Here is a 24,239-nt window from a genome sequence, read left to right on the forward strand (position 1 = left end):
CGGTACAGGCGGCTGAGGTGGTCTAGCTGTCAATGACGGTTACAGCCCCGCGGCCTCTCTTCTCTGCCAATCTTTGTAGCTGTGCTTTTGTAGTCTTCTCGGCCAGGTGGTGACTTTGTCCATGTCTTCTCCCTTCTAGATCGAGTGGTAGATGATCTTAATCCCATGCTGAACTTTACCCGGAAAGAGGTGGAGAACCTACTGCACTTTGTTGAGAAGGAGCCAGCTCCCCAAGCATCCTTGAACATAAAGGGGATCAAGGAGCCGGTCCTGCAACTTGCCTGTCTGAAGTACCCTCACCTCATCACCAAGGTGAGAACCTGGAGGGAGGCTTATCTGAGGTCTTGTTTCATGCAGAGGACTTGCACTAAGCTGATTCTTCTCCCTGCCCCATGCAGTCCCCCAGTCACCTAATCCCACCCCGGTCTTGTCCTAGGAGCGCTCAGCTCAGCCATGTGCAGTAATTTGGCCAGTGTGAGTTTTTCCTAGCAGAAAGAAGGGGGGAAATTGTAGAAATGTAGTCCGTTAATTCTCTGAATGCTCCCATCCTTTTGATAGAGAAGGCAGACTGGATTTTGTAAAGGTGTGGCTGGGTTAGAGTTGCGAATTAAGCTTTTGATAAAAAGACAGTAAACCCGCCTTTGTGTCTGTGAGCAGCTCTCTGCAAGTGCTGGAGCTAGCCCTTTTTCGTTTCCAGAGGAAGCCTCATTGTATTTCAGTCATGTTGGCACAAAGAGTGGTAATTAAATCAGCATCCTCCTGTGTCCCCAGGAGCCTTTTGAGCATGAGTCATTGCTCCTTAACCGAAAGGATCACAAGCTGACCAAGGCTGAGAAAAAAGCAGCGAAGAAGAGCTATGAGGAAGACAAGCGCACGTCCGTCCCCTACACCCGCCCATCATATGCACAGTATTACCCTGCCAGCGACCAGAGCCTGACCAGCATCCCTGCTTTCAGTCAGAGAAACTGGTGAGTCACTGAAATGGGAGGAAGGTCTGCTGCTGGGCCAGACCCAAACCTTTTGACTGGTTCTGTTTTTAAATAAAGGGAAAGCCTACAACTTGCTCGTTGGCTGTTGTGAACTGACAGGTTCTGATCTCGGATGAGGTGCCGAAGCAGTTCAGCAACCCTGGTGTTTTAAGTAGTGGCTCTGGCTGGAAGAGTGAGCCACTGACCTTGTGACTCACAGAGTCTTTCTGAACTCCTGGAGAAGGTGCAGCTTTCTAAGACACAGAGGCCCAACCCTCCCACACAGCTGCCTTCATATCCATAGTGCCTTGGGCCTAGATCTTGCTTAAGCAGTGAAGTTCAAGGGTGAAGGCCAAGTCTTTTGTGAGCCTTGGATTGCAGTCAAGGAATTCTCCTACTCTTAATGGGATTTTATTCCGTGGTTGTGCCATGATCCTGAGGAAAAAAAATCTTTTTCTTGAGTACAACTTCTAGAACTGTTCAGAGTACGAACACGTTGGAAGCCAGTTGCTGAGTGAAGAGAGCGGCTCTTTGTAAGAAATTACAGAACCTTTATCTATGTTTAATTTTTTTTTTTCATTTCAAGACAAAGTACCTCATAGGCCTTACCAGATTAGCTGCCTGAGTGGTTTGTTTAAAAACTTTTTTATTATCTTGAATTAAAGATTATTATTTTATTTGAGGGGGATTTAAAACTTTTTTCTTTTTTTGAAAAAGATTATTTATTTTTTTGGGAGAGATTGAGAGAGAGCAGAGTGTGCAAGAACTGGGGCAGAGGGAGAGGGAGAAGCAGGCTCCTGGCTGAGCAGGGAGCCCGGTGCAGTGCTCAATCCCAGGACCCTGGGATCATGACCCGAGCCAAAGGCAGATGCTCAACCAACTGAGCCACCCAGGTGCCCTAAAACTTTTTTCTTATGAAGATTCCATGTTAAAAAAAAAACCAAAAAAACCTGACAAATGAGATTCTAAATGAGCTGAAACCATGTAAATTTTATGGAAGACTCTAATATTTGGTGAGTAAATTTGCCACTTTTTATGTATAAGATGCTTTCAAGAGAAACGTTATTCTATTTCAAAGCCTTCAGACTTTATTTCTGTGTCATTTTCCAGGATACTGTTGCCTGGGAATGTTCTCCTTTCTTGTCTTCCACCCCTTTTGTTCTCTTTTCTGGCCTTTCCCATGTAACAACAGGAATGGATGAAGCCTGAACCCAGTGGGAGAAAAGCCATGTTGGGGGAAGATGTGACACATGGGCTGGTCTCTGAAGCGATGTCAGCTCCTTTTCTGGTCCAACTCTGGCCCCGTGGGAGGCACTAGCCTCTCACAATACTTGATGAGCCATACTATGATCCTGCTGATTCCTCATCCCGTCTGGGTGTATGTGAGGAGGGTTTCCTACCCAATTTCCTCACTTCAGCTCTTCCAGAGTAGGGGGCTTGGGACTGGGTTCCTGTTTTCCTGACTTTTACCATGATTTGACTTTGGATCCTGGGAAGAGTCCCACTGACATCTGACCAGAGCCCCTACCTCCTGAAAAGCCACCCTGGGCAGATTGAGGAAAAGGAACCCAGACGTGGTGAACTTGGGGTGCTATGTGGCCTATCTGGGAATGTGGGAGTCCAGACAGGGCCCAGAGGGCTGCCCAAAGGTGCCTATAGCAACCTCAGAGCAATGTTTTTCAGTCAGGTAAGGAAGAATATACCAGTCCAAGGAGGTTCTCCCCCAAAACTAAAAACCAAAGGCACGAAACTTCAGAGAGCTTATAGAAAAAAATCTTACATCAGGAGTGGCTTTCTCAGGTACCAACATCCAGTTGAAAAGAAGGTGGAGAATGAGAAGTGCATCACTGACCATTTGGCACGCTGGCATAGGGTGTGCACAGCCCGTGCTCGGGCTGGCGATGGCCGTGTGCCATTCAGAAGCCTGGATTCTGTGAACAGCTTTTGGGTGGCCACTGCTTTTGGGGTAGTCATGACTTAGAGGGGCACTTTGGACGCTGGCCCCTGGAGGAGCCCAATGAAAGGTAATGTGGAAGAGAGAGAGGTGTCTGCATAACTTAGAGAAACTTGAGGTTCCAGAGAGTAAAGATGGTTGAAGTTGGACAGATGCTCTCTCAAGATCACCTGAATGTGTGGCATCACGTGGCCCTTTTTACTTGGGTGAGGGGGAAAATTTCACCCATTTGTCTTCAACTTGGCATGCACTGTGTTCTGAAGAACTTTTCCTCCCTTATTGCATCTTTACCTCTTCCTAACTTCCCTCAAGGATTAATTCCTAATGTATGTAAACAGTCCAAATTCTAAAGGAGTAAATGTCACCTCACATCTCCAAAAAGGTATTATTCCACCAACATCTGATTTTTCTTAGAATCTGAGAGGTTTTATCCCTTGTTGCCATTTGATCTTGGTCCTGCCCCTAGTCTCCTTTTGAACTGGCCGTACTCTGCAGGTTCTTTGATCCTTCTCAGCAGCAAGTGAGGCTGTAGAATGGGGGAATCAGGAGAAGATCTGCAGCCTTTGCAGAACGGTAAGTAAGGGCTCTTCTGCCGAACTCTTAGTGTGTTTGTCCTTCCCTCACAGGCAGCCAACACTGAAGAGTGATGAGAAGCCTGTGGCCAGTGTTCGTCCTGTGCAGTCCACTCCCATCCCCATGATGCCCCGGCATGTCCCACTGGGAGGCAGTGTAAGCTCTGCCTCCAGCACAAATCCAGCTATGAACTTCCCGATCAACTACCTGCAGCGTGCGGGGGTCCTTGTGCAGAAGGTGGTCACCACAACAGGTTGGGAACTCCTAGGTCCTCTTCCAGGGCTGCCTGTCCCTTTACTTTGTTCATTCAGGAAGTATTTATTAAACACCTTTTGTATTCTGGGCCTTACTACGTTAGCACTGTGGGTAAAAATAGAGAAGATAGTCCCTGATCTTGAGGAATTTGCATTCTAATGGAATATCTGAAGAATTATAACACTGGACTATAGTACTGGGTTTTCTTAAATGTGATGTGTGGGATAGACTGTGAGCACTGCAGAGATTGTGGAAGTGTCACTGGGACACAGGGTTGGTCTGCGAGAGGTGTGAATGTGTTGAGTCCTGCCTGACTATAGGGTCAGCTGGGTATAAAGGATGACTGTCAACCTCCCTACTTAATTAGAAGACCTGAAAGTCACTTGCTTCTTTCTTTGTGAGTTTGATACAGGTTGAGCATAGTGGGCCTGTGGTAGGAGTCTGGCAGCCTGTCTGTCTCTGCGATTGGTTCTGTGATTGGTTCTGTGATTCAGGGTAATTGGGAAGGAAAGCATTTCTTAGAGCTGTGTTTCATCGTATTATCTAGAAATATTCATGGTACATAAATTTTAATAAAAATACTTTGTTTTTTTGAGTATGAAAATAATGTGGGTCCATTGCAAAATCATTGTGAAATGGGCAAAAACTAAAAGAGAGCCCCTTGAGATCCTACTTCTCTGCTGATTCTTGAACATACTTTTTATTCTTTAGTTCGGTGTGGAGTAATGCCAGCAAGGAAGAGGGTGAGGCCATCTGTGGAGCCTAAAGTGGTGTGGGGCGGGTGGATGCAGATAGCCTAGGGAGGAAGAAAATAAACAAACATAAAAATAACCATCTGAACTAGAACTTTCTCCAAATTAAAATTCTATGAATTTTTAATTAGTGAAAGGAAATTGATCAGAAAGATGATTGGATTCCTAAAAAGTTTCTCCTTTTCCTAGTATTCTTTGCTAGACAGCTGCGAGAGGAGGCCCTGCTTGCCCCATCCTCCTTGGTTCAGACCTCCACTCCACTGAGAGGCTTTAGGGAAGCCACTGAGGAACAGGGGTGGATGTGGACTTTGCATCTTCTTTCCCTCTCAGTCAGGTAATCTAAATCTGAGGTCTGTGTCTTCAATAGATATTGTTATTCCTGGACTCAACAGCTCCACAGATGTACAGGCAAGAATTAATGCTGGTGAGAGCATCCACATCATCCGTGGGACAAAAGGTGAGAGCCTGACTAAGATGCCCATCCTCTACCTTTGGTTCAGAGTGTGGGGCTGAGGAGCAGAAGGAATTATATGGCTTGAGCTGGAGGAAGGATAGGAATTATCCTATAGAGTGTCACATATAGGAGAAGCATGAGAAAAAGACATTTCTAGGAACTTGACAGAGTTGAGGTGGGCCCAAAAGAGATTTGTCAGTGGCTTAAAAGAAGAGAGTTAGGGTCCGTGCATTCCCATATTTGCCATTGTTTTTATGGAGAATCTTGAGGTGGGTTTGGATAGACACTGTGTTTTATGTCAGTCTCAGCCTGTTGATAGTGATGCTCTCAGCTAGAAGTTCCTCACCACTCACCTAGTAATTGTGGCAAGCCCCCACAGACATTTGTCAGAGCCAGTGTCATGGCTGGACTGGCACTTGTGGTTCTTACCATGATTGCAAGATGTTACCTTAGCGAAACCATCAGTGAACTTTGAAAAAACAAGGTTTATTACTCACAGATCCTGGAGAGTACACAGCACCCCAGGGCCACACAGTGAGGTGATGGGTAAAGAGAGAGAGAGGGAGAGAAGACCTGGGGCTCTGTTAAGAGTCCAGGAGTTGGGGTGCTTAGAGTTCTGTGGGTTTACTCTTCATTGGTGAATTTAAAACATAAGAGCTGGAATTAGGGCATGGGAAGGGAAAAGCAGGGTCCCTCAAGGTTCAGTTTTCTGGATTACTCTGGGATTTCTAAAAGGGGAACTTCATGGGTGGGGATAGCCTGGTTCCTTATCTAGTTGTTTAGCTAGTAGCTCTGTCATAGAGGTGCAATTTGTTTATTCGAGATAGATACCTTGACCATCAAAAGCTTAATGTCTGACACTTAAACTACACACAGGGAGACCAAAAGTGGAGGGAAGGAGCTGTGGAATGGATTATAAACTAACATGTATGTTATTGTGTCATCTTACCTACTTGCTCAGAGTGGGGTGGAGGTCTCCAACTAGGAAGTGTGTTGGGTGGATGAATTAGTATATGTGGGTTGCATGACAGATATTTTGAGTGTGGTAATTTAAGATTTATTTATTTATTTATTTTAGAGAGGGGTGGGGGAGGAGCAGAGGGAGATGGGGAGAGTCCTAAGCAGACTGCCTGCTGAGCGTGGAACCCGGTGCAGGGCTCGATCCCAGGACCCTGAGATTACAACCTGAGCCAAACCAAGAGTTGGATGCTTAACCAACTACACCAGCCAGGCATCCCTTGAGTGTAGTAATTTAAAAAGCCTGCTGCCTGTGGCCTCCTTACAGAGGGAGATGAGATTGCTGGAATGAGAATTCTGGACCAGACATTGTCAGGGTGTAATCTGAACCTATCGTTCATATCAGCCTTTACTGTATGAGGCTCCCTAAGGTTCTTTAGCAAGGAGATTTTACCCTAGCCTCTGTTGGGTCAAAGTACCTTTAGGCTCAGGGAAAGATGCCATGAAGCACATGACACACAGAGATTATACCCAGCCCCCTTACTAGGCTCTTCCTAGCCCAGAGCATGGATTAGCAAACTATGGCCCATTGGCCAAATCCTGCCTGCTTCCTGTTTCTGTACCTGTGAGCTAAGCATGGGTTATACATTTTCAATAGGTTGGGGGAAAAAAAAAATTTTTGTGGAACCTGAAAATTATATGAAATTCCCATTTCAATGTCCATAAATAAAGATCTTTAGAGCTCAGCCAACCCCAGCTGTTTTCATGCTACAGTAGCAGAGTTGAGTGGTTGCAACACTTTGGCCCATAAAGGCAAAAATTTGCTCACTGGCCCTTTAAGAAAATGTTTGCTGACCTCTGACTTAGAGGCAGCCATGACCTTCCAGGAGATTGATCCAAAGACAGAGAAGGTAGGTTAGTGTCCTGTGGGAATAGAATGCTGGTCTTGAATTATTCTTACCAAGGGAGAAAAGGGTGTTGAGGCAATGAGGCTCTTTCCTCCCAGATCAAGAGGAGGACCCTTGCCAGAGTGCTTTGCCCAGAACCAAGGCAGCCAACTTACTCTCTCTCCCAGCATCCCGTTTATTTCCTCCATTGCATTAACCTTTCCCGGTATTTTCTGGCATCATTGTCTGTCTCCTCCCCATGAGACAGGGCCCTTTTCTGTCTTGTGTTCTTCAGTGTTTAGGACAATGCCTCATATGTGGTAATTGTGCCATGTTTGTGGAATGAAAGAATAATACTGGGTCCACAGCTCAGCCACTACCCTTGTCATTTCAGGGGTCTTGAGAGAGGGTGTGAGACCTAATTTTATAGCTGTTTCCCAGCCCATGGTGCCTAAGCCTGGAGTTTCCCAGAGTTGGCTGATTGCATGTTGGCTTCTAGCAGTCTTCCTCCTGTTTTCTTCTTAGGGACGTACATCCGCACCAGTGACGGGCGGATCTTTGCTGTCCGGGCAACTGGCAAACCGAAGGTCCCGGAAGATGGTCGGATGGCTGCCTCAGGTATAGTGGCTTTTACTTTCTGTTGACCTACACGGCACATTTTTGTTTGTTTTGGTTTGGTTTGTAATTAATTTATTTTTCGAATAATGTGTACATGGTTCATAATTCAAAAGGTATAAGAGGGGTAAAGTGAAAAGTAAGTTCTTCCCCCTCCCCCAAGCACACAGTCATCTATTGCTCCTTTCTGGTGGTGCTGCTCTCATTTACTTTTTTTAGAGATACGTTATACATATACCGGTATGTGTGTGTGCACCTGTGTGTGTGGGTGAGTCTCTGTGTTAAATATATATACATAAGTTTTCTTCGTTCTTTTTTTTAAGATTTCTTTATTTACTTGAGAGAGAGAGAGAGAGTAGGTCAAAGAGTGTGTGTGTGGTACATTAACAGTGTTAAGAGGTCTGGCCAGGTTCCCCTCTACAGGAGTGGCTCTCATCTATCCTCCTGCCATGGAGTATGAGCACTACACTGCTCTTGTTCCCAATTTTTATTATGGCAATTTCCATACCTACAGACAAGTTGAAAGAATAGCACCCATGTACCCCGCATCTAGTCATCCAGTGACTGTTACTGTTCTCGTAAACTTTCTTCTGTCTCTCCCTTCCTCTTACTGGAACTCTCTGGAAGTTGAAGATGTCATGTCACTTCACCTTTAAATACTTCAGCACACGTCTCCTAAGAATAAGGCCATTCTCCTCCTAGCCACAACACCATTATCACACTAAAACAAAAGTTTACAACTCCGTAATATTACCTACTATCCAGGCCGTATCCCCACTTGTCCCAGTCATCTTTCACAGCCGTGGATTTGGTTTTGTTTTTAAAGCAGGACGGACCACTTTTTAAACTTCATTTTTTTGGGCGCCTGGGTGGCTCAGTCGTTAGGCGTCTGCCTTTGGCTCAGGTCATGATCCCAGGGTCCTGGGATCGAGTCCCACGTCGGGCTCCCTGCTCAGCGGGGGGTCTGCTTCTCCCTCTCCCTCTGCCCCTCCCCCTGATTGTGCTCTTTCTCTCTCTCTCTCTCTCTCTCAAATAAATAATTTTTTAAAAATCTTTTAAAAAAAATAACCTTCATTTTCCTTTTCTCTCCCATCCTGGTCACTGACTGTCTCTGCCCCTTCTCAGAAGGGAATCCAGCTAGTTATAAGAATGATCTCTTAGCATTTCATATTCATTATCTTCTAGGATTCACCTTGGTCAAGTTTCACAGTTTAGGGAACTGGGGTGCAGAGAAGTTACATGTCTTGTTTCCTAGATCAAAGGATTTCTTTTTCTGTGACTGGGAAAAGTTGACCGGAGGGTGTTGTTTGGACATCAGACTCTTTGAATTTGGGGGACCACGGGACAAGATTATTTTTATGGAATTTTTCCTATACCCTCCTTCTTTCCCTGGCCATTCTGGTTCTCAGTTACCTACATTTTATTCTTCAGGTTCCCAGGGGCCTTCTCTCGAGTCCACAAGCAACGGCAGACACAGTGCCTCATCACCCAAAGCTCCTGACCCTGAGGGGCTGGCCAGGCCCGTCTCTCCAGACAGCCCGGAGATCATCAGTGAGCTCCAGCAGTATGCAGATGTGGCTGCCGCCAGGGAATCCCAACAGAGCTCCCCAAGCTCCAATGCCCCCCTGCCTGGCCCCCCAGCCCAACTTGTGGACAGCAGTGCTGTTCCTGGGACAGCTCTCGGGACTGAACCTCGACATGGGGGTCATTGCCTCAATAGTTCCCTCTTGGTGACCGGCCAGCCCTGTGGTGGTGACAGGAACCCAGTGTTGGACTTACGGGGCCATAAGCGAAAGTTGGCCACACCACCTGCTGCCCAGGAGTCAGCCCGCCGGCGGTCCAGGAAGGGCCACCTGCCAGCCCCCGTGCAGCCGTATGAACACGGGTATCCAGTTTCTGGCGGGTTTGCCATGCCACCCGTCTCCTTAAATCATAACCTCACCGCTCCCTTCACCTCCCAGGCTGGGGAGAACTCCTTGTTTATGGGCAGTACCCCCTCCTACTACCAGCTGTCCAATTTGCTGGCAGATGCCCGCCTGGTGTTTCCAGTGACTACTGACCCTCTGGTGCCAGCAGGCCCCGTCAGTTCCTCTTCCACGGCTACCTCAGTCACTGCCAGCAACCCCACCTTCATGCTCACCCCCTCTGTTCCAGGGATACTACCCAACTACTCACTCCCATTCTCACAGCCACTCCTGTCCGAGCCGAGGATGTTCGCGCCTTTTCCTTCCCCTGTCTTACCCAGCAACCTGTCTCGGGGCATGTCTGTCTACCCAGGCTACATGTCCCCACATGCAGGCTACCCAGCTGGCGGCCTCCTCCGGTCCCAGGTGCCTCCATTTGACTCTCATGAGGTTGCTGAGGTGGGGTTCAGCTCCAATGACGATGAGGATAAGGATGACGATGTGATAGAGGTCACTGGGAAATAGCCGGGGAGCCCCTCTCCACCTCACTTGGGGCCCCTGGCAGGTTGCCCACCAAGCTGAAAGGCAGCAACCTGGGCTTTCTGAGAGTAGGGCACTTGGCAGGAGGGAAGAGGAAGAGGACAAAGAAAGGTGGTCGACCACAATGGCGGGGCTCTGTTGCTGTTGAACGAAAGAGGCAAAAAAAAAAAAAAAAAAAAAGCCAACAGAACAGAGCAGCAATAGCGGGAAATCAGGGACCCAAAACAGGAACGGAGGGGCAGGGCAGCTTGCCTCTCTTCCTGCCTGCCTTGCTTACGCTGTGTGCTTGCTTGCTTGCCATCTGGGTGTAGAGGCTCACATCCCATTTCTGTCTTTGGGAACATTCTCTCCCAAGAGAGCTGCCTTACTGGGTGACTTCGCTTGGCCTAGAGAGGGGAGGGGCGGGAAGAAGGGTAAGTGAAGGAGGGTGGGCAGGGAGAACAGATTGAGATTTCATGTGAAGTGGAGTCCTTCTAGGGGCAGGAAAGAAGCAGACCAGGGTGTGTGTGTGTGTGTGTTTGTGTGTGTGTGTGTGTGTGTGTGTGTGTGTGTAACAGAGCAGGGGTGGAGGTGGGAGGGGAGGGTGGGAAAGACCAAGGGGGGAAACTAAAAAATGAATTTATTGTTTTTAAAATGGAAATCAGTGTGTGGTGGTTCATGGCAACTATTAGTATGAACATCGGGATGAGCCCAGGAGAAGAGCCATGGAACCCTTAAGTTTCCTTCTAGTTGGGTGAAGAGAAGGCCCAGCTAATCCAAGTCTCTGGTCTTCATAGCTGCATTTATTTTGGAATGTGGGGGAATTATGAGAGAAAATGGGCATTACCAATCTCTGTGTCTTTCCCCAGTGGTTGTCTCTGAGCAGATCTCCCTTCCCAGGGTGTGAGATTGTGTGTGTGCAGAGGCTGGGATGGGGATACTGCGGTGTGTGAGCAAGAGGTCAGGGAATTGTGACCAGAATAGACCTTCACAAGGATGGAACTGAGCCCCCACCTGCCTGTCCTTGTGGCCTTGCCTTTCCTTTGCTTCCCTGCTAGAAAGCTCCATGTTAATTTATTTTTTACGGGCAATTATTTATTATTTGGATTTTTCCATGTGTCTTGTTTTTTGGGGGGTGGATTTGGGGAGGGTAGGAGATAGGAAGGGAAATGTTAAGATCTCCCAGACCCCATAGGGGTAAATGAATCCCAGGTAGATGGTGAATTGACCAAGGAAAGAGAGTTAGGCTCGACCAAAGTTCACACTAAATGACTATGTTTTCGGGAAATGGCCTCTCAGGAAGATCAGAGAATCTTGTGACTGGATAGTTAGTGGGGGTGAGACCCATTCCACAGAGATTGAAACTTGGGATCATGGAGTTTGCTATTAGGAAGTCAGTGACCCCAGATCTGGAGCTGTGTCCTCCTGGAATGACCTTAGAGTCAGGCCCTCTGTGCTGAATAGTGAAGCTGTGCATACATAGGTGACTGCTGGGTTGAGAGAATAGACTATTGATTTCCTTTTGGGAAGTGTTTTGGCCTCCCCAGCCTATCAGATGATCATTATGGGCCTGGTGTCTGTTATCTTGTCGTCTTTGAAGGAACACAGAGCAGCCCTTCCTCTGTAGGAGTCTTAAGTCTGGCTTTTGTCTGAAAAAAATGCATCAGTCATTCTGTGTCTCCTCTTTCTTGTTGCCAGTGGTGGGGGGCAGGGCATCTAGTCTTTAAGCATAAACACTGGCTGTCTTCCTTTGACTCGTTTTCCCCCTGCCACCGAGACTTTGCTAGGCAGTTCTTTATGGTGAACAAACCTGTCTGGCTTTAGAGTTTTGCCACCTATTCATGGGTCCCTCCTCACTGAGCAGCTACTGCACCTCCTCTTACCAACCTGGGAGGCAGCTTAGCCAGGTCACCCTTCATAGTAGCTGCTTCTGCAACCCTTCTGACCAGCCTGTTTCCATTGTTGGAGGGCTTTAGCACATTCTGGGGTATTGTCCCCAGAGAAGAGACAAGGAGATGGCTGATGGGGCTGCATGCATGCGTGTGGTGTGTGTGTGTGTGTGTGTGTGTGTGTGTGTGTGTGTGTGTGTGTGGTGTGTGCGTGCGTTTGTGTGCTGTCTGGTTGCACCAAAAGTGGAACTTAAGGAGCTTTCACTCTCTTTTTTCATAGGTACCCTGTCAGACACTTAACTCTCCTACTCATAGAAGCCTTAGATCTACAATTTAGCTATGCAAATTATTTTAATAATTTTAAAATAGCAGTTCCAACCAGTGCTTTCTCTTCCAGATGCATCCCAAGAATGGATGCTGAAGGGACTCAGTTGGAGTGGGGCTCTCAGGTTTGAGACTGGTGCAGTAGGAGTGAGCTAGCCTGGATCTCTGATTTGCAGAGCACACTCACAACCTGGGCTACAACTGATAGCCTCTAAGGCCCCGGGATACTGGGATCCCAGAGACGTGTGTGTGTGTGTGTGTGTGTTTGTGTGTGTGTGTGTGTGGTGTTAGGGAAGGAGGAGTATGTCTGTGTTCACCTCTTAAGAAGTCACAGCAGCAGGCTCTGAGAATCTGGAAACTATCAGCAAGGAATTGAAACCAGTCACTGGAAGGATGGGCCTTTGAAGGTACCAGGAAGTGAATGGGTATTCTGAGAGGTAGCACATACCTTTACCCACTGATTCCAGGGGCTTGGGTCTTGCTTCAGGTCAGAAGAGGCAGTAGTTGTGGGAGGCTGACCTGGCTAGGGAAGGCTTTCTTTGATATGTGCAGCTTATATTGTATAGGGGGTATGGGGTGGGATCATGGGAAATTGGAATGCTACCAGTTTCATGCTTTGGGTTTTTTAATCTAAAAAACACTTTTCTGACTTTTCTGCTGTCTCTTTGTGTATGCTGGTAGGCAAGTGTGCGTGCACACCAAACATGAGCATGTGTGTGAGGGAAGCAGGAAATGTCTCCGAGCCTAAGAACCATGTTTTACAGCCTCTTTGATCAGAAACACTTGGTGGTGGCTTCCACCCACCATCCAGGCCTGAGTAAGGGAAGGGTGGTGATATGGGGTGGGAGGGGTAGGGGTAGGCAGTAGATCAGGCCCCTCAGCATTTTCCCTCACCATTGTCTTCCATAGAATGTTTTCAAGGGCCTCTCAAGCCCCATCCATCTGGTTTAGCCTAAATCCTCAGGCTAGGGAATATAGTACTACGTAATGATTCAGGATTACCATTTGTAATGATACTCAATTTCCTTTTCTTAACATTGTTGTGGATAAAAATTGAACCAGAGACAAAGTATCCATTTCAGTAAGAAAGTAAGTGAACCTTGTTGGATCAGATCTTTGGATATCTGCCAAGTCCTCACCCCCTTCAAGTTGTGCTTCTTGAGCATCTTTTTCTAGTCCTTGGAACTCTCTTCCCTAGGAATTAGTGTGTGGTATCTCTCTGTATATTTGTGATTCACAACTAAATATGAAAATCCCCTCTCCAGGGCATGAAGCAAATAGCTGGGGTAAAGTTTTGCTCCAGGCAAGTGGGCTATACACTTGGAAGCATTTCCTATGGGATAGGTTGAAACACTCAACCAAACTTCAGTCTGGGTAGAGACACTGTCACTCCCAAAGCTGTCAGCAGAGCAAGGCCCTCTGTCTCAGTCTGTTTAAGTCTGGCATTGCTCTGAAACTGAGTCCTCATCCCATGGGGAATGACGGGGTGGGGGTGGGGGGGTTTACATTCCTTATTCCTAGTGTTCCTGGCCATGACCCCCTTCCTCCCACTTGCCAGTTTCTTGTGATTCCTCAGAAAACCAGTCTCCCTTCTGAGCCATGGCCTCCTGTGGAGAAGAGCTCTTTCCCTCAACAGACCCCCAGGAGACTTTCTGGCCCTCCTCTGACTTGTTCCCAGGAAATCTGCACCTCAAGGCCTGAGAATGCTGCGCTTTCCACTCTGTCCCCTCCTAGTGACTCTTCTGCCCTATGTGTTCCAATGTGACCCCTCATGTCTCTTCTGTGCCACTAGCTTGGCCCTAGGCCTTTTATGAATACCCAAGTCTTAACGATGAACTTTCCAAGCAGGCAGTGTCCAACTTCTTCACTCTTCAGGGACCTGAGTCAGCCCCTTTCCTCTCACAGGTTGGTTGGATGTAGTAATCCAGTGCACTGGGAAGAGGTAGCCAGGTAGGCTGCAGAGTCTAGTGCAGAGGGCTAGAGGAGATTTGGGTACTCTTGTTACCACTACTGGGGTGATATTCAGAAGAGGGGACCTCATACTGTGACCTGACCCAGGACCCTCCTGGAAGAGAGCTCAGCCCAGGTGTGTGTGCGCTTGAGTGTGTGTGCGTACGTGTGTACGTGCGAGATAGAGTGTGCACTTATGCACACGGGTGTAAACTGTTATCTGGTTTTGTTACTCAGGGTGGGCTGGGGACTCACGGGAAAAATCCCCCTCAGCCTGCCCAAGACTGGTTTTTTTCCTGTACCCTCTGCAGAAGGGTCAGGGGAAGGGGGTCCAGGTGGGTTGAGGGGGTCGCAATGGATAACCACTAAGGCCACACTGCTGCCGGGAGGAGTGGGGGGATATGAAATGGCCCCAGGGACCTGGCACCTGGCTTTGGTTTTCCGTCTTCTTTCCTCAGGACGCCCCCTGAGGCCTGGGACCTGCTGCGCCTGGCTTTGAGGAGCATCTGTGGCTGGGTGCTCCAGCTGCTGGTGTGATCATGGGCTTCCCTCCTCTCTCAGCAGGGCAGGTGCTCCTGCCCCAGAGACTGGGCAACTGGCTGTTTCTATGACGTATTTATTTTTACTTGTGTTTCATGTCACTTTTTTAAAAAAGCAAACAGAACAATTGTCAGTATAACTGCCTATCGGTTTTCTTTATTTCTCTTTTTGTAAAATAAAATTTAAACTCAAGAAGGCAGTGTTGTTTGATCAAGGAATTGAACAGCTGTTTGGCTGGGTGGTGGTGAAAGGGATATAACAGTATAGTGGGCACTGGGATGGCACTTGGGGTTGGGGGAGGGAGGGAGGAACAGAGGGCAAGACTGCTGGCAGGCTTCGTTGCAGGTGGGGTTCACTAGGCTTTTTCTGCCTTTGCTCACCTGAAAAGGGCCACATTTCCTGGCTCTAGAGCAAACAGTGAAACTGACTCAGAGTGGCCTGCGGCTAGATGGTCCTCAATCACAGCAAGACCTGCTAGGGCAGCCCTAACCAGACTGGGTGGCTGGGGACTGGGTACAGCATCAGTGCCTTCAGCGGGTGGGAGATGGCTGGTGGCAGGATCTGCAGACCATCTTACACTGCATATGCCTTCTCCATTTGTCCCCTGAGTTAGTGGGTCTAACCACTGCCTCACAGAGAACTAACCAGGCTTTGGAATATGAGGAGGTAAGGGAAGGTGAGGGTTGTCTACATTTTGTCTCTCCAAGTTTGGTCCCTGTAAGGGGAGGAGCCCTAGGGAAACAGTCTCTGGAAGTTTACTGAGGGAGAATCAAAGAGGCTCTGTGGGGATTTCTTGGACAGAGAAAGGCAGGAGGAGACAAAGGCCAAGTGTGGGCTCATGAGAGAATATATGCTATTGGGGGAGAGGACTGGGAGTGCAGTGTGTGTAGGGCAGTTGGCTAGGTGAACAGGTCTGCTTACTCTTTCTTCAAGAGGGAAGAGGAACGCTTCCTTTGGCAGCTTGTCTTGGCTGCTACCTCCTGGTGGCTAGCAGAGGTCTTGCAGCGATCCCTGCCAAGGGTTGGGCTTGCTCTGTTGGGAGGCGACAGAGATGAAGGTGAGGAGGGGAGCTTATGGCCAGCAGCCTCAGTCACAGGCTGACTCTCCATTCACAACAGAGGTGGTGAAGCTCCTAAGGCACACCCTGATTTCTGATGTGGGCCTCTGGAATTCCCCAACCAGCCTGAAGGAAGTGAGCAGAGAGGATGAGATGAGGAAAGGGCAGCTCCATACAATGGTTTCCTGGGAGAAACTCATCAGATTCTGAGAAACAGGAAAAATGACCAGGCAAGAGAACTGTGGGCAGAAGCTGTCTTGTCTCTGAACCATGAACTGGCTCTTATCCCATAGGAAGTGCTTCCAAGTGTATAGGCCACTTGCCTGGAGCACCTAAAGGGTTTGATCATGTATTTGATGTTCATAAGCAAAACAGAACTGCCATGACCCTGCCAACCTAGCCCTGAATGCCTGTGAGGGGCCAGCTGGCTCTTTCTGCCAGAGAAAGCTCTCTCCCAGACAGCTGAGGACAGGCTTGGCCCTGTGGATGAGGGTCATCCTTTCCTGCCTGTGGAAGGAACTGTGTGAAGTAGTAGGAAAGGAAGCCAGGAATACGACGAGGGCCTCTGTGTGCCCAGTCTGCCCTTTGCTAGTGCAGTAGTGGAATCCACGCTAAGATGATTCCCCTCCCAAATACCGGTCCTCCCTGTCAGGAGCACCAAGGTAGCAGGGCAAAGTTTCATCTTTGGGGCTCTAGGAGAGAGTACTTTGTAGGTCCTCAGAAATAGCGGAAGATTCAACCTATGTTCAAGGAGCTTACACTTGATCCGGGAGTTACCTAGAATACCTTAAGCTAGAAGGGCAGACCAGCCTCACCCAAGCACATCTGGGCTCTGAGAGAGGAGCCTGGAGGGGGCGGTTCCTGGTTAGCTCCGAGGGGGCGGGGCCTTGGTTTGTTCACTCAATATCCCCAGCCCCTAGAACTATCCATCCTGGCCCCTAGAACTATTCAAGTATCCTGGGTGGTTGAATGACCACTCCTGTGCTCTGGTTGGGGTGGGGTGGGGTGGAGTGTTGGAGACATGACTGACATTTGCGCTGTTCCAGAGTTTGGATCCATTCGCTTCTTCCCTGCGTCCAAGTTGGGCGTCGGTTTCCTCAGTTGTAAGAAGGGGGCAAGTGGCCCTGCCCTGCTGGGTTCACAGGTCTTTCGGGAAGCTTCAGGAAGAGAAAGTGGCAGGACGAAGGGTGGTACAAATAAATGCCAGAGACTGATACTGTTGTGCTGAACTTCCCAAGCCTCTTCAAACGCTCCGCTCTGGTGAGGGCTTCCTTGGACCCCAGCCTGGCTCTCTACTGTGGGCCACCAGGCTGACTTCCGTCCGCCTCCCACGTCTGGGGCCGGGTAAGTTTGTGGGAGGCAGGAAGGTGCTCAGTGGGCTCCGCCCCTGACGGCAGGGGTGTGGGGGGTGGGGTGGGGAGGGAAATGGGCGCCGCTCGTCGCTATGGAGACCGGGCGGGGCAGGCCTCCGCCCTCCGGGTCCCGCGCGCACGCGCCCACGGCCACGGCCACGTCCCGCCGCGAGAGGGGGCGGAGCGAACGTGCGCGGCAGGCGCGCGTAGGCTCCGCGACCTAGCCTGTAGCCGCCTGCGCGGATCGGTGTCCGCGCCGGGCGGCCGCTGAGGTGAGAGCCGGACCGGAGGAGAGGGGTCCCGCTGGGGCGGCCCTACGCGCGCTGAGGGCCTGAAACCTCCGTCCGCCTGGGAGCGACCTCAGGGGCCCCCGCGTCCCCTCCGTGACCCCCGCGGCACGCCCGCAGCTGGCCCCGACCGGGTCCAAAGGCCCGAACGCGACCTTGGACCAGTCTACCACGCTCGGTCGCCCGTGCTTCGGCCTCCGGTGCAGGGCACGCCCCGAGGCAGTGAAGCCCGAGCCGGGGGTGGGGGTGGGGAACTGAGGCAAGAACCGCACTTTAACTCCGCCCCGGCCCCTGGAGGCCGCGCCTCGCAGCGGTGGCTACAAACTTTAGCGTCTCTTAAGTTTCGGAGGTGTGTGAGGCCCAGTGAGGTTGTGGCTGAAAAGAAAGGGGCTGAGTAAATAGGCGAGGTGCGGGTAAGCAGGGCTGGAAGCCCAGAGTGGGAGGCGGAGCACCTTCTTCCCGCGCAGGCCCCTCGGAACCCGGGTCTTTCCGCTCCCCGCTGGCACCGAAGTTTAAGGGCCTGGCCCGCTGCCGCGGCGCAAGTGAGCAGCTCCAGGAAGCCCACGCGGGACAGCCCGCCCAGACCCTCGCCGGCAGCGGGCCAGAGGGGGACAGCCTGCCACATGTCAGCGGCAGGGGCTGTTTCAGAGCGAGGTGCGGTGACTGGAACCCTCCAGGAAGAGGGCTCTCCAAAAACGGGCATGAGCCTGGCCCCGGTAAGAGTTCACATTACGAGGCCGAGTTTGGCTTCTGATTTCCGGAAGGGGTGTGAGGACGAGGCAGAGGTGCAACCTTGTGAAGACAGAGTTAATGTAGAGGCCCTAGTGGGCTTTCCCTGAAAAGGGGACAGTCAAGGCAGGGTGCCCCGCTCAGTGGTGATTTTCTCTCTGCCCCCAGCACTGGAGCACTTGGAGCACTTGGTCCCTGCGGCGCTGGATGCCATGAGTTCCTAAAAGTGAGCCTGTCTTTTCAGGTGAGCTTCCGCAGCCCTTATCCTGCCTTTTCTCTTGAGTATGGGGAAATTCACTTTGCCCTGCCTCCCTTTTGTGTAGACCCAAGCTCTGGGGTGCATTTTCCCTCTATTCTGGGTAGTTTAGGAGGTGAGAGGAAGAGGGAGGTGGGAACTAAGTTGCTTTGAGGAGGATGGGGAGTGTGCAGCTGAGAGGGTAGGTCAAAGTGAGGGATGGTCACTCTCAAGGCAACGTGGAGACCTAGCTGCTGAGTGAGAGCTTCCAGCTGAGAGCCTTGGGTTCAGAGATGTCCAAGCATGGATTAGAAAAAAAACTTGAGCTTTTCTGGAAACCCTGTCACCAGGAAGGAGAACGTGGAAATGGGGCCTGGAGTCAGACTACTTGAGTTCCCATTGCCTGCATTTTGGTCTAGGGTTCTATTTAGTACCTGTGTGACCTTGAGTAAGTCTCTTAACCTCCTGATTTACACCTGCCTTGTCTTGAGGATTAATAAAGTAGCTGTGTTTCAACATTTAGGTAGTGCCTGGCGTATAGTAAGTACTCGGTAAAAGAGGTATCATCATTATCACCAAAGAAAACAGGAATGAAACTAGAGGCAAGATGAATAGGACAGCGAATGCATCCCAAAAAAAAGCACACCTATGGGGCAGGAACACATATGGGTAAGAAGACCAGTGTGATGCATCTCAATTTTATGATATCAGAGATGTAGGAGTTTAGTTTGCCTCTTTGTGAGGCAAACACTATGTGTTCATTGACTCCAAAGACAATTTTTCAGTAAAAAATTTTGACACCCAGAACCCATAGGGAACAAATTATTCCACAGAGCTAAGTTTTCCATAGGGCTGAAGTATTGACTTTCAGCTCCCAAGTCTTTTAAACTTTAAATATTAATTTTAAATACTTGGGGTGAGACTGTTCCTCCAATGGGTCACATGTTTCCCTTCCTCTTTAAACATTCTTGTCTGTGCTATGATTTCCCCCCCCCACCCGGGCGACTCAGGTTAAACCTTCTTATTAAAAAAATATAATAAACCTTCTTATAAGAAGGTTAGGCTTCTGGCCCCATGCTTCATGGAGGGCTGAACGGTCTGCCTTGAGTGGCTCACACACCAGCCTCTGCTGTGTGTCTGGGCCTGCTCTTGAATAGCTTCTCTTGCTTTTTTTTTTTCTTCATTGAAATGAGTGTCTTTATTGCTTGTACCATACAGAAAGGAGGAATGAGGAAAGGCCAGTGGGGAGGAGGGACAATTGTCAGATAAACGACATAAACACAAAAAGGAAAAAAAAGACTCCTTCATCCCACCCCATGATGCTTTTCTGTGAACTACCTAGTAGAGGAGGTGGAGTGGCAGAATCAAAACCACAAAGAATAATTCTGAACACCTGGAGATGCTGGTGGAGGGGAGGAACAGGGCAGCAAGTAGACCCAGCTGTGAACCCCCCCCCCGCCCCCCCCCAGGCCAGCACCCCTTCCCCATGGGATGAACTGCTTGGGCCAGGGAATAATTGTTCTCCCTGGTGTGTTTCCATTTCTAGCAAACTTTTCTTCCTCCTCCTAGTTTCTAACCTATGAGCTGGAAAAGTGGGATGTAGCTTGTTGGCACCAGTGGTTCAAGTCTGGGAAGCACAGTGCTGGACTTTGTTCTGGCTGCTCAGGCTGATTTGGTCTGATCTTCCCTTGGTTCTGGATGGGTGAGCTTGCTGGATACCAAGATTCCGAGGGCCAGATGTACTTAGAGAAGGAGAATTTCCTGTGAGAGTCTCTTTCTGTGGCACATTTTCCCCGTGGGGTTTTTTTTCCTTATGGTTTCCCTATTTGTTAGTAAGTGATCGGACCCTGGCGCTTGCCCATCCTCCCCTTGACAGTGGTCCATGAGGCTTGGGGAGGCCAGGCAGGCAGTGTGGCAGTGTGTGGAAAGGAAGAGGTAATGTAGGGAAAAGGCAGCCTGGCTGACGTCTTGCCCATCTTGGGGGTGGTTGGTCAGGGCTGGAAGTATGTCCCTGGCTGACTCACTCCTGTGCGCCTCTATGACTCAGTTTCCCCAGGTGTGACCAAGGGCTGCCAGCCAACAGGCAGAGCTGTTCTGGGAGCCTCAACAATTGTGATTAAGAAATAAAGAGGCTTGTGGCTTCAGTCATCCTTTGTAGCTCTCTTCTAGGTCACTCTGTGTGTAAACACCATGGCCCCTCCCCTTCCTGGGTCAGAGCACCCAAGGCAGGACTGAGGTTGGGCCAGAAGTGGCTGGTGGGCAGGTGGGCACATTGGTCAGAGCAGCCTTCTCTCCCTCCTGTCTCTTTTGCAGCTGCCTGGGGGCACAGTGTCGGGGGCACAGAGCCATGTCTGACCTGCTCCTCCTAGGCCTGATTGGGGGCCTGACCCTGCTGCTGCTGCTGACACTGCTGGCCTTTGCCGGGTACTCAGGGCTACTGGCTGGGGTGGCAGTGAGTGCCGGCTCACCCCCCATCCGCAATGTCACTGTGGCCTACAAGTTCCACATGGGGCCCTACAGCGAGACGGGGCGGCTTTTCACCGAGAGCTGCAGTGTCTCCCCCAAGCTCCGCTCCATCGCCGTCTACTACGACAACCCCCACATGGTAAGGAGCCTCCTGTGCCCTGGCTGGGGTTCTGCCCCATGGATGGACATGGGGCAGAGGTGTTGTAGTTTCTGAGAAAGGGGTGGGAAAATCTGTGAGCTGGTCCTACATACCACCTCCTCTCTGAGCTTGAAGCTCCTTCCAGATTTAACCTGGACTCCTGCTCCAGGCATCCTTTCTCCTTGCCCCAGGTCTGGTTCTCGGCTCATGGCTACCCATGGACTTCTGACTGCAGGGGGCCACACCATTGCGTGTCCCTAGTTTCTGCCAGTAATTTGGTCCCCTGCCTCTTCTTGCTGTGCCTCCTTCTTTCATCCCCATTAGAGGCCAGTGCTCTAAGGCCGGGCTGTTCAGATTCCACCCTCTCTCTGGAGTCATATCTTATCGTTTCTATGCCTTCCCTCTTTCAGCTTTCCTGCTATGGCTACAGCTCCTCAAGGGTTGAGAGAGCAGGTCCTGGGCATGGGGCTTAGAATCCTACCTCTTCAGCCATTCTGGTGGCCCCTGCCTCAGTGATATGGCATTTCTTTGGATGTTAAGCTGCCTGGTTTGGAGGGGATGGTCGGGGGGAGATCAAGTGGAGCCAGGTGAGCTGCCCAGAATGTCTAGGATGCTGGGGTCAGAGATGAGCCCAGCATTACTGGCACCCTGTGGGCGTCTGGCTGTACTTACAGCCCGTGGTGAGTCAGGGCTCACCATTGTGGCCTCTTGCCATGCATGGGGTGGTACTGCCCACAGCTGCATGGGCTGGCAGCTCTACCAAGAGTTCTTCAGCCTTCAGCTCTGAGTCTTGGCAAACAGACCATTGGGAATCCCCAGCTCTGGATTCCTTGCCTGTAGAGCAAGGCCTACAGCCTACCCACTGTCTCCTACCAAGCCTCAGTGGGACACTTAATAGAAACACATGTGTGCTGACTCTCTGTGCCAGGTTCTGCTTGACACCTGCACTCCAGAGATGAACAAACCTGGCCCTGCCCTCAAAAAAGCTTCACGTGGTTGGCAAGTCAGCACTATACAAATGAGTCTCTAATAGACACTGTACTTGATGCCTATAGAGCTTTGAGCTGTGGGTTTGGGGAGGGTACCTCAAGTTTGCCTGAGAAGATCACAGAGGAGGTGGACTTTAGCTGGGACTTCTCCCATGAGTAGAACTGCTCTACCAGGAGGGGGTCTTCTGACTGAGGGAAGTACGACAGTAAAGGCTTACAGACATGGAACGATAGGGGAAGTATAGCCAGTGGATATGTGGGGGGTGAAGGAAACAGTAGAAATGTTCGGTGGGCCAGACAGTGTGAGGAACAGCAGGTTGGGAGGCAAGGGGCAGCACAGTTTGCCCCCTGTGAGTTAGGAAGCTAACTAGATGGCAGGTGGAGGAGAGGAAGAGATGAGGCAGGGAGACCATTGAGGAGACTGGGCTAGGCCTAGGTGAGAGGTGACATTGGCCCGGTTGAGGGATGAGTAGACAGTGAGGATTTGAGGTCACGTGGTTGGGAGATGGCACTAAGTGGGAGTTGAGAGCGCTGGAGCCTAAATGACCTGGGGCAGGAGCTGGGCTTTGGAAATCTCCTAGACCAGATGCTGGACCCCCACTCCTGCAGGGCTGTGTTCTGTAAACCTCTGCCCCTCCTTCCACACCTGGCCCAGTTGGAGCCCTCTGCAAGGCCTCAGTGGGAAGGAGGAGAGTCCTTGCAGTTGCCTCTTTCCTCATCAGCGTGTCCTCTTCCTAAAGCAGCACATTGCCTCTTGGGTTGGAAATGCTAATTCCAGGATAGGAAAAGGGCCAAGGCAGCAGTGTACCTTGGGGTCAGTGCTGGAGGCTGATCCAGGGAACAGTGAGATAGAAGAATCTTGGCATGGTGTGCTCTCCTCATGGCCGGCCCAGCCACTGTGTCCAGGCAGCCCACCATATAGCTGTCTTTGGGTGGGGGGGTGGCTGTTTGGTTGGGTGCAGCCTGACTTGGGAGCCAGTCTGAGAATACAGCCTCAAGGTTGGCAGTCCTGGGTTCTGATTCTGGTTCATCACTGTCATGCTGTACGATCTTGAGCATATCACATCATCTCTCTAAGCCTCTGTTTCTTCATCTGTAGAGCTGTGTTAAGATACCTGCTTCATATGTTGTCTGGCAGGAATTAAATTAGGTGACATAGGTGAGGCATTCATCCTACCACCTGGCTCTCAATAGCTGTTTAACAACAACAAAAAAGGGTGGACAAGACATGCTAATTAGGTGCACTTAGGCATTAGGCTGAGCACTCATGACCCAGGCCTAGACCCTTGGCCTGGTTGTGGACATCTGGCTGTCTCAGAGGATGGATGTATAGGTTAAAGTGGTCCCTCTGATCCTGTCCCTCTCAGTCGTGGGTCACTCCAGAAGACACCTGTGTCCACATTCAGAGCTAGGTCATACCCTGACACCAGGGATAGTGCAGGGATGCTTAGTCTCCACCTACTCTGGGAGCTGGGCAGTATATTCTCTGCCTAGCAGGGATTCTCACAGAGGGTTTAGGGGACCATGGACCCCCCCAGACTTCAGGTGCTCATGGCTATCACAGACTGTCTATAAGGACCTCGGGCCTCAGGGTCACACTGCTGATGTGATAGAGGAGGAGACTGAGGATCAGATAGCAAGAGTTGAGGTATTGATCTTACGTAGTTCACTCATACTTTTTGCTTTTATTTAACAAATGTGCCACACTGCTGGGCACTGGGGCACTGTGAAGACCAAAGGGCCCAGCCCTCAGGACCTCTCAGTGTGGGTGTATCAGGGTAGCCTGGGTGAGAGACCCCATCCAGTCCTGGGGAAGGCTAAGAACCCAAGCCTTCTCCCTAGGCTGCTTCCCTAAGCAGTGTCCAGCATGGGGCCCTGCATATTTTGGTTCACAGATGAGGAGACAGGATGTAGGCTGAGCTGTTGTGTGGCCCATCCCCACACTTTCTCCCTCCCCAGTGAGCGCGGTGGGAGCCAGAACCTGCTTTTGTGTGAGAGTAGGGAGGAGTGAGGCTCTTTCAGGTCTGTGAGTGGGCAGGGAGTGGCCAGGTGTGAGGTGGCTACCTACTGTCTATCAGTGCTGCCCTCCCCCTTAAGGTGTGGACTGACAGCTCTTTAGCCACTTCCCTTCTAGGCCTCAGCTCCTGGCCTCAGCTGGACAGGGGGAGGCTGATTTCTGAGAAAGGCCTGGGGGAGGCCTCACTTGGTCTGGCTGTGGGCGCAGGAGTGACACAGGAAAGGGCACCACCAAGGCAAGGTCATGGCGATCGCTGTGGACTCTTTCATGTCAGATGCTGTTTGAGCATGTTTATAACTCGTCAGCTCTGTGTCTTGGAGGGTCAGCATATATATGTCAGTCAACTCCAGATCCTGGAGTTCTGTATGGAAGAAGTTGCAGGGTCTGGGCAGCTGGTTCTTGTTGGGCAAGAGAAAGGATTCCGTTC

General features: G+C 50.4%; 2 protein-coding genes and 1 long non-coding RNA gene across 11 annotated transcripts in view; 2 read left to right on the forward strand and 1 right to left on the reverse strand.

Moving 5' to 3' along the window:
- Positions 1 to 11,803, forward strand: part of RAD54L2 (RAD54 like 2) — a 112,215-nt gene extending 100,412 nt beyond the window's left edge. For all 5 annotated transcript variants that reach the window (XM_025885382.2, XM_073901301.1, XM_025885381.2 and 2 more), the window contains 6 exons: positions 140 to 312; positions 772 to 968; positions 3,549 to 3,748; positions 4,870 to 4,959; positions 7,326 to 7,418; positions 8,847 to 11,803. In XM_025885382.2, the coding sequence (XP_025741167.1) occupies positions 140 to 312; positions 772 to 968; positions 3,549 to 3,748; positions 4,870 to 4,959; positions 7,326 to 7,418; positions 8,847 to 9,844 (1,751 nt within the window). In that variant the 3' untranslated portion in view covers positions 9,845 to 11,803. The remainder of the gene's footprint in view (positions 1 to 139; positions 313 to 771; positions 969 to 3,548; positions 3,749 to 4,869; positions 4,960 to 7,325; positions 7,419 to 8,846) is intronic.
- A 2,879-nt stretch (positions 11,804 to 14,682) lies between these two features.
- On the reverse strand, positions 14,683 to 16,765 carry LOC141374198 (uncharacterized). 2 transcript variants are annotated; one of them, XR_012380895.1, is made up of 3 exons: positions 16,629 to 16,765; positions 15,463 to 15,573; positions 14,683 to 14,921 (listed from the first exon to the last, which is right to left on the reverse strand). It is a non-coding gene; the product is annotated as an uncharacterized lncRNA (long non-coding RNA). The 2 variants fall into 2 exon arrangements; XR_012380894.1 differs by having other exon boundaries at positions 14,683 to 14,946.
- A 334-nt stretch (positions 16,766 to 17,099) lies between these two features.
- TEX264 (testis expressed 264, ER-phagy receptor) overlaps positions 17,100 to 24,239 on the forward strand; it is a 30,013-nt gene continuing 22,873 nt past the window's right edge. Inside the window, exons 1-3 of one of the 4 annotated variants that reach the window (XM_025885090.2) lie at positions 17,100 to 17,222; positions 18,135 to 18,210; positions 20,515 to 20,806. In XM_025885090.2, the coding sequence (XP_025740875.1) occupies positions 20,549 to 20,806 (258 nt within the window). In that variant the 5' untranslated portion in view covers positions 17,100 to 17,222; positions 18,135 to 18,210; positions 20,515 to 20,548. Of the gene's footprint in view, positions 17,223 to 17,457; positions 17,954 to 18,134; positions 18,211 to 20,514; positions 20,807 to 24,239 lie in introns of those variants that run through there. The other 3 variants (XM_025885091.2, XM_073901300.1, XM_025885092.2) reach the window with 3 other exon arrangements.

This window comes from Callorhinus ursinus, unplaced genomic scaffold (genome assembly GCF_003265705.2).
Source record: "Callorhinus ursinus isolate GAN/ISIS: 27379988/994484 unplaced genomic scaffold, GSC_fseal_2.0 scaffold15, whole genome shotgun sequence".
NCBI classification, from domain to species: domain Eukaryota; kingdom Metazoa; phylum Chordata; class Mammalia; order Carnivora; family Otariidae; genus Callorhinus; species Callorhinus ursinus.